The sequence below is a fragment of the Cebus imitator genome, unplaced genomic scaffold (assembly GCF_001604975.1).
Source record: "Cebus imitator isolate Cc_AM_T3 unplaced genomic scaffold, Cebus_imitator-1.0 Scaffold231, whole genome shotgun sequence".
In the NCBI taxonomy this organism is placed as follows: Eukaryota; Metazoa; Chordata; class Mammalia; order Primates; family Cebidae; genus Cebus; species Cebus imitator.
The window spans coordinates 1,032,498-1,042,030 of record NW_016107546.1 but is presented as its reverse complement, the minus strand read 5'-3'; the positions used below and the strand labels follow the sequence as shown (position 1 = coordinate 1,042,030).

Below are 9,533 nucleotides of genomic sequence, written 5' to 3'. Positions count from 1 at the left end.
AGATTGAGTCTCCTGTGCTGCTCAGGCTGGTCTCAGATTCCTGGCCCCATGTGAGCCTCCCACCTCAGCTTCCCAAGTCACTGGGATTAGAGACATGAGCCACCACATCCAGCTGCATATCATTTCAAAGGGTTCTGAGATCCCCCTAACAGCCATCCATGGGCCACAGATTAAAAACCTCTACTGTACAGTTTATACTTGATCCTAGTTTGGTCTCCTGTTGATACAGTGGCAGCACTGAAGGTACATGGATTGCTGCGAACTCTCTTTCAACCAGTGCCTCAAACTTTCACAACTGAGAAAAAATTCACAAAACAGGATAAAAGAGAAATTAAATCATGAAAAGCATTTCAGTTTATTAACTCTTCACATGGTAGTAGAATGAAGAGTGAGTATCCCCCAGGTATCATTCTATACACACATGTATTCTTTGGACCTTTAATCACAGTTAATAAGGTCTCTTCCAAGTGACCTGAATAAACAATTTCTTTAATATTATGAATAAAATAACTACTGCCATAAACAACAAAATATTTTTCTATTCCATGAAACAGCAATTTAATCTCCAAACTATTTCCATAGCTAACTTTGAGTTATTGTCAGAATTTTTATTGCAATGGAACAATAAACAAGTACAACTTTAAAATCCACTGGCCTTTAAATACATGAAAAAATAAATGTACATGTGAAATGTCTGGCAAAGAATACATTATAATCACGTGTATATAATAGTATTTTTGTGTACACAATTATTAGAGAATTATTTCAAGCATTGTAGACTTGAATCTCCATTTAATGACAGCTTTTCAATCATACTATATGGACTCTGTAAAACATGAACTTATTTTTATTTTATTTTTTGAGGCAGGATCATGCCCTGCCAAAATCCACTAATTTAAATCTAGGTTTCTAATCCAGTAACACTTTATAATTTCATACTTTGGCAATAACTTATTTCTATACTAACAATATCTTATTTTCTATAAATTTACTGGAAAAGTGTCCATGAGCATTTTCACTAAAGTTTTCCTACTTTAAATTTTTAATTATATATACTACAGCTACTGTTTAATACTAGGCCGAGGTTAGAGATTATCCACCTTATATTATTCTGTGTTGATATGCAGAGACATGAATATGAAACTTCTGAATTAAAATAAAATGTCTAGAAAATTATGTCTCTAATATCCGAGTGATTTATTTTACAAAGTCAGTCCCTAGTGGGATGCAATTACAAAGAGCAACATGGAAATAAATGAAGCCGAATGCCTCACTGTTCCACTCTTCTCCCCCAACTGTCAGTTTGGGGACATATTCCTCCACACACAAAACACACACACACACACACACACACAGCTCCTTTGAAACCATGCATGTAGTTATACAGTCCTCTCCTGGGAACTGTCTCCTCCCCACCCCAAGCTTTGCCTCATCCTGGGTGATATGGTTTGGCTGTGTTCCCACCCAAATCTCATCTTGAATTGTAGCTCCCATAATTCCCATGTGTTGTGGAAGGGACCTGGTGGGAGATAATTGAATCATGCAGGTGGTTCTCCCATACTGTTCTTGTGGTAGTGAATAAGTCTCATCCGATCTGATGATTTTATAAGGGGTTTCTCTTTTCACTTGGCTCTCATTCTCTCTTGTCTGCTGCCACGTAAGATGTGTCTTTTGCTGCTTTCCGATAGGATTGTGAGGCCTCCCCAGCCACGTGGAACTGTGAGTCCATTAAACCTCTTTTGCTTTATAAAATTACCCAGGCTCAGGTATGTCTTTATTAGCAGTGTGAAAACGGACTAATACACTGGGCGACCTTCAGTACCTTCACATCCTCACATCCTTTTCTACTCTAAAATCCCATTCTCACTCTCACATCTTAGACCAATTCATTATCACAGGTACTGCTCTTTCTTCAACATTTCTTATCCACAACCTCTTTTATTTCCAGAATGCTTGCTTTAAATACCCCCACTTTGTGAGCACTGCAATCCACTGACATCTCCACTTTCTCTAGCAGCCCTGTTCTTGAAGCTCTCTCCTAACTCAGCACAGATTTCATGGTCTACTTCAATCACAGTATTGCCAAAATCCAAAATGCCTTTGATCCTGTCTTTATGTCACACCTGTCTGATGAAACTAAATAAACCCAATTATTATTTTACCTGTGCTTATACTCATTCACAAGCCCTGCTGGAAGAAGGCAGGCAAAAGCAAAATGGTTCCATTTAAGAAATCATGATCACCAACTTGAAATTGGCTCTTGGTACTTCCTGGAGGTTTTTAGTCAATTTGCCCTCCCACGTACACAAGACTTAAACCTTCCCCACTGCCTTCAAATCTCCACTCTCAGCAGATGATCATTCCTTCTACCTTAAAGAGAAATTAAAGCCATCAGAATGGAGTGTGCGTGCCCACAAATAAACACACGCCCGAACCCTTACTATTCTCTCTCTCTCTCCATTAAAATAATTACAGCCAGGTGCCATGATTCATGACTGTAATCCCAGGACCTTGGGAGCTGAGGTGGGAGGATCACTTGAGGCCAGTAGTTCAAGGTTACAGTAAGCTATGATCTTGCCACTGCACTCCAGCCTATGTGACAGAGCACGACCCTGCCTCAAAAATAAAATAATTCTATCATGCATGCTTCAGATTTCATCATTTCCTACTTTCTTAAGTATATGAAATCACTGTTCATTCCTTTTCTCTCCTGTGTTGTACAACTCTCCCCTTCAAATGCATCCTCCCCATAGGCTTTTAAACATATCGATATGATCTCTTTTAAAAAAAATTAAAATGCCACCTTTCACTGGGTAGTCCTATTGGGGGAAAGTACAACACTCACTGCCCCCACTTTCTCACTGTTACCCCACACTCAGTCCACTTCAATCAGTGCCCTCCATGATGCTAACACCAATGGACAGTCTTTCCATTCTCATCTTACTTGACCCCTCAGCATTTGATGTTGCTGATCATTTACTTCCTTCATCATGAAACACATTTTCTCTTGGCATTCCTAACACAGTACTTCCTGGTTTTCTTCCTACTCCTCTGGCTATTTTTTTCTCTGACTCCTTTAGAGATTCAGCCACTCTAACTCAGCATTAAGAGTTGAAGATCCCCCCCAAGACTGGGTCTGAGGTTTCCCCTTCTCACTTCATACTCTCCACATGGGCATCTCATCCATGCCCATGCCTTCAAATGTGACCTGTACACAGAGTTACAAAACCACATCTGGGCTCAGACCTCTCCTCTGAGCTCCTGAACCACGCCCTGGTTTTACCACCTTTTAGAGGACTCAAGCGTACCTCAAACCTCACTCAGCATGTCCAAGCTGCACTCATGATCTTCCCCCTAAAAACCCAGTCAGTGTTCTGTATTTTGGTGAATGGCATCGCCATCCACCCACCTGAGTAAGCAAAAAATCTGGGAATTGCACCTGACAACCCCTACTCTGTCATTTCAAATCCAGCCCATCACCAAGTCTGACTGTCCACTTCTTTGCATCTCCACCACACCGCCCTGGTTTAAGGCATAATCACCTCTTTTCTGGACAATTATAACAGCCTCCTATCTGGTCTTCCAGCATTGACTTTAGCCTTGTACTGATCCATCTGTTTTCTATGTTGAGGTCACAGTAATCTTTTCGAAACATAAATCTGACAACGATCCTCTCAACCACGCAAGACTCTTAATGACTTTCCATTACTCTGAGTAATAAGACCAGGCTCATTAACACACCCTACAGTGCTCTGGGTGGTCTGGCCATAACCATCTCTTTAGCCTCATCTCACAATAAGCATCTCGTCCTCACCCTCTCTGGGCCCCAACTACAGAGAACCCCCTTTTCTTCCTCCAACTCACCACATTCCCTCCTGTCCTAGGACCTTTGTACATGCTGTGCTTTTAGTTGAATACTACTCTTTCCCCTTGACCTGGTTAATGCCTCTTCCTTCAGGTTGATGCTAACTCATCCCATGCTCAGGGAAGAATTCTGTCCATTATAAGCTCTTATTGCACCATTTACCTTGTATTGATGCCTCTGTATTACCTCACCATCTCCCCCAATAGGCTGTTAGCTCCAGGCAGGAGCTGTTTCTAGAACTGCCTTGGCACATAGGAAACTCTCAAAAATACTTGTTAAATGACTGACTAAATGGACATAGGGTCACAGGGTTCCTTGGATTTTTAGTAAATTGATTTACATTCATTAACCAACCTCTCAGAATAACCTCAGATATTACTAAATTGTTGGGCACTACCATGAGCATGTAATATAACAATGCCCTTGCTTTTCATACTCTCAGGGTCTTCTTGGCTGCTGACCGAGAGTCTTTAAATTCACTTAGCTGCAACACATGCTGGTAAAACTTATTGTGTAGTCTCCCTTACTTCTAACCACGGCCTTTGACCCATATGCCTATTCACATATAGAGAGATATGTTGACCAGTCAGGGTACTCTGCCAAGAAAGAAGAGAGCTATGAGGCTTATACCATCTTGTCTAGGCTTCTCCCATGCCCACCTGATCCTTGAGCCACAACAGTACCCCAGTTTATGAATCTAGCCTTTTGATCCTATTACTATATAATAATTTGCCCAGAAGAGCATATGAATTTTCAGGAGAGCTGACTGTATCAAGGTGAGGCAGTAGCAGTTTGATTTTTATTCTTCCTTCTCCAAGTTGTCCTGGAAACTAAGGCAGAAATTTCACCTACATCTAATTCACACAAGGAAATCAGGACACAATGATTTCCTGATACACTGAATGAATCATTCTACTCCCTTGGAGACGTACTACTGATTTTTTTTCAGGCATGCAGAGCAGAGACCACATGGAATCTGAGGCTGAAGAAAAGTGATTCAGCTCAGACACAATGAGCTGTCCTGGCATAATAATCTGCACATCTCTGCACTGGATAGAGAGAAAGCACAACTTGTTAACCCCCTCTGTGTTGAGGAAGATGCTTCCCAGAGTGTCTGAATCTCATAACCAAACAGATGAGCACATCATACCTTCACTAAATTCAATATGATGATGGGAGAACCAAACCTCTGAAACATCTGGTCAAAGTGAAGGGCAGCCACATGTGCAAATGGATCTGCCTGATCCACTGAGAAGAAAAAAAGATGAAGAAACACCTGAGTGAAAATTGCAAAGCAAAAATAAAAAATGCATCGCGTTGTTTTAAAGAAATGCAATTCAACTAATCTTTCAATAGTTTCACTTTCCAAATCCTTCCTAAGGCGCTCACTAGACACTTATTCATCATGTATTTATTACATTTGAATGATTCGTATGTTTCTGAAGCAACATAAAAACAGTTTTCTAACAGCCAAAATTAAATATACATTTACTGCATAATAACAGAAATTCCTCTTCTAAATTATCTACCTTCTAGAACTAAAACCTTGTGAAAACCTAAGCATTTATAGATCTCTGCAACAGCAGTTTACTATCTCTAAATGTGAGGACAGAAGAGTTATTATTAAAAACTTGGCTCTACACACATGTAATAGGTGGTTTAGGCATCATAGTTGAAATGTCCTGAGACCAGTATAAGGGCACAGATCCTCTAACTTGCACGTAAGAAGAATAACTTCCTGCAGTGAAAGACATCACAGAAGCATCGCAGAGTATTTGCTCGGTCTCCACTTCATTTGCAACATCACCCTGAAAAGAAAGATGCATTGAAAGATATTTTATGTTGTTGGAAATATTTAATGATATAAATTTCAATGAAGTTATAATTCCTATTCTTTGAAAGTCTTGAGAGGTCAATATTGATCAATGTTCAATATGCACATTAGAAAAGCAACCATTAAAATATAATAAAGAAGGCAATTAAAAGTATCAAAGAATAGACTAGAAAAAAAACCCAAATCTCTAATAATACAAGTCAGATAGAAAACGGCTGGTTTAAATAAATGGGAGTGAGGGAAAGAAAAGACAATTACATGAAATTATACAAGAGGTGAGAAAGACTAGAAGAATATCAAAATTCAATTCTGAAGACCAAAGTGAAATGAAAGGACAAAAGAGTTGAGATTCAAATAATGCCTGATGGACAAAAGGAAAAAAATAGGGTTTTCAGGTACTTATAGAAGTATATAAGGACATAACAAAGAATAATTTTAGAGGCAGTAATAATGTCCGCTTGATTATCCTTTGAATATTCAAAAGCAAATAATCTAGCTGCAAAATTCTGATATTTTAAAGCACCACCTATAACAATTTTCATTGTTGATATAATTTTAAAAACAATGTTGCTATTTTAAGCTGGGATCAAAACCCAATGCCTCACTCAATCTGTCTACCGAATCACACATCTGCTAAAGACTCAACTTGTCTATTGCAAACAGAGATGGAACACTCAAAGGAGAGGACATAGCTAATGGAAGGATGGGTGCATTTTTTGCTGTTGTTATTTTCTAGCAGTGAACAGAGAAAGGAGGCTAGGCGAAAAAAGCAAAGAGGACAAAGGGTTTCCGTACCTTGCTCCACTTTGTCTTCTTATCAAGAATAAACTTCTTGTGACAAGTGCTGCCTTCTACTTATTCCTTGGGTGGAGGTGCTTTGCTATTTTTGTTTCTACATTAAACATGTACTACATTTCATATATTATAGAAATGGCTCGCCTTCTAAACATTAGACATTTTATAATTCCTCAAAGCACTGCATAACTATAAGACAGCTGACTTTTCAGAACATCTGTATATTAGTCTTACTTCTCACATGTTTCAGATGCACTGAAGTATTAATAATTGTCAGGCCCCCACATCCATGGGTTCCCTCCACAGATTCAACCAATCTCATATAGGAAATATAGTTAGGGCTAAGATGGTTGTATTTGAACTGAACATGTGCAGACCTTTTTTATTGTCATTATTCCCTTAACAATACAGTATTACAACTATTTGCCTAGCATTTACTTATTAGATATTAGAAGTAATCTAGAGATGATTTAAGGTATACAGGTGAATGTACATAGGTTATATGCAAATACTAGGCCATATTATATAAGGGACTTCAGCATCTGTGGGTTTTGGATGGGAAGGGGGTTCCTAGAACCAATCCCTTGTTGACTCTGAAGGGTAACTGTATTCTCTTAATAATATCCTAAAGTAAAAAATTCCACTTTTTAAAATTTCACTGTACTTCTACATCAGCAAAGCTAATATAAAAGGTTAAAAGGTCAGTGAAGATACTATTTGTCATCTTACCTCACAGTTTGCACCTCTTTTAAGAAAACGGGTACCAGCAAATTTACTGGATCTTCTAGCTATTAGAGTGACATACACTGGTCGTCCATAGATCAACAGCTCTTGGAAATCAAGTTAAGGTGTTTAGCATTCATGACTGTCACATAAGACCAAGAGGGTCATTATACCTTAAATACACATTTAGATACAGCTTGTCCAATGGCTTAAAGAACACCAAAAGGTCCACCTGAGAATGCAACAGCACTGGGTCTAATGGTTCTTCAGAATTGGGGTGCAGCTACAAAGGGAAGGCAATATCCAACTTGCCTAAGGAGTCCTTTCTATAAATTTCAGAGGAAATGGTGATCAGCTGTAGGGTTACTGGCCTAGTAAAGGATATAAACAAGTATAACTAACCCTTTTGATATGGTTTGGTTCTGTGTCCCCAGCCAAATCTCATTTTGAATTGTAATCTCCAAGTGTCAGAGGAGGGGCCTGACGGGAAGTGACTGAATGATGGAGGCAGACTTCCCCCTTCCTGTTTTTGTGATAGTGAGTTCTCACGAGATCTGGTTGTCTGAAAGTGTGTGGCACTTCCCTTTTCACTCTCTCTCCTGCTCTGCCATTGTGTGTGCTTGCCCTTCACCTTCCACCATGATTGTAAGTTTCCTAAAGCCTCCCAGTCATGCTTCCTGTTAAGCCTATAGTCAATTAAACCTCTTTTTTCATAAATTACCCAGTCTCAGATAGTTCTTCATAGCTGTGTGAGAATGGACTGATACACCTTACTTAGTCTTCCGAGATCATACACCTTGCAAAGAGAACATGTGAAATTTTAATAGGTTGTTTAAATTATGAAGCAGTATATAACATATAATACTGAAAGGATAAACTGAGTATAAGATTCTAAAAGCAGTCAAAATCTGTCACCTACCTGCAAATCCTGAATGCTGAATGATTTATTGTGAACTGCTTAACCAACATATAGCTTCTTAGTTAATCACCTTAATTTTCTGAGCCAAGTCTCATCTTCGGTAAAATGGAATGTAACAATAAAGTAACTAAAGGTGGACTAGGTGAAGTAATGTGTGTACTACTAGTGCCTGGCCTGTAGTATTCATTAAATGGCTTCTATTTTTATAATCACACAGACTTCCAGAATTCATTAAATGCTTGATAACCAGGAGACTAGATTCATTGTTTAAATTTATGAGCTTTAAAATGATCATCTATGATGGTGCTATTTTTAAAAACAAACATTTATTATGTTTAATATGTGTCAGGCCCCAAGTTAGCTCTTGGAAATAAAAAACAGAACTATCTTTTAGGAACTACCTTTAGAAAGTGTAGCACATTCTCTTTGGTATCCCTGGTGGTAAAAAAGCTGTGTTCTTCCCAAGTAGAATTTACTTTTGGAAAGAGCCAAAAGTAATACAGGATCAAATCTCATTATGCAGTAATGATCAACCAGATAATACCACTCACTGGTTAAAAGTGATTATAAAGTCATGAGCCTGATTTTCAAGTGTAGCACATAAATCTCACTCAACTTCGTTTCAAAATCCCTCTGTGCTTTTACCTAGCTTTTCATCCCCCTCACAGAAGGCAGCCCTGCTGTTCTTCAAGGCTAACCTTGCCTGCTGTGCCCTTGGTACCACTCCTCTTAAATGCTCCTGGTGCAAGAACACATAATGATGGTCAGTCACATTCACTCACTTAATGGTCTCAGATCAACCACTCCTTTAAAGGTTTCAGTATATTTTTAAAAGCCTAACACACTAGAAAACATGCCGAATGCAAAAATGCCCTACGTTATCTCAAAAAGTAATAGGAAAAATCTAAACACCACTTTTAGATGGTACATGCTGCCTTCTTAAACCCCATAATTGCACTTTATTAAAAGGGTTCAAAGTAGCTACAAATTAATGAGATGAAGCTACTGAAGGAAATAAAAGTCTTTATAAAATTGAACTCATCAGCTTAACCCAAAGCTGAAGCTACTTCTTTAATCTATTTTGCCCCCTTGCCTGGACTACTGCAATCTTTCCCTAACTCATGTCCTGTGTTCTGGCTTCATTTTACTTAATCCAGCTTGAAAATGGCTGACAACTCAAGCGTCCTAAATACTACTTTGCACGTGTCACTCTCCTGCACAAAACCTTTCCAAAATTCTAGCATCAAACCCAGAGTCCTCAGCTTGACCACCAAGGCAATCTGGTGACTGTCAATCTGACTCCCACATACCAATCTCCTTCCCGCTATATGCTGCCTCCCGGGAGTTTTATGCCATGAGAACACTCCCGTGTGTTTCCACCTCTACACACACAGTGT

General features: G+C 38.9%; 1 protein-coding gene across 5 annotated transcripts in view; it reads right to left on the bottom strand.

Moving 5' to 3' along the window:
• The window catches only part of FIG4 (FIG4 phosphoinositide 5-phosphatase), a 134,766-nt gene that overhangs the window by 71,465 nt on the left and 53,768 nt on the right, over nt 1-9,533 (bottom strand). For all 5 annotated transcript variants that reach the window (XR_001816099.2, XM_017497419.2, XM_037727440.1 and 2 more), the window contains 3 exons: nt 7,224-7,324; nt 5,511-5,673; nt 5,016-5,113 (listed from right to left, as the gene is read on the bottom strand). Coding sequence is in view for 4 of the 5 variants with exons in the window: in XM_017497419.2 (XP_017352908.1) it covers nt 5,016-5,113; nt 5,511-5,673; nt 7,224-7,324 (362 nt within the window). In the remaining variant the exon portion in view is untranslated. The remainder of the gene's footprint in view (nt 1-5,015; nt 5,114-5,510; nt 5,674-7,223; nt 7,325-9,533) is intronic.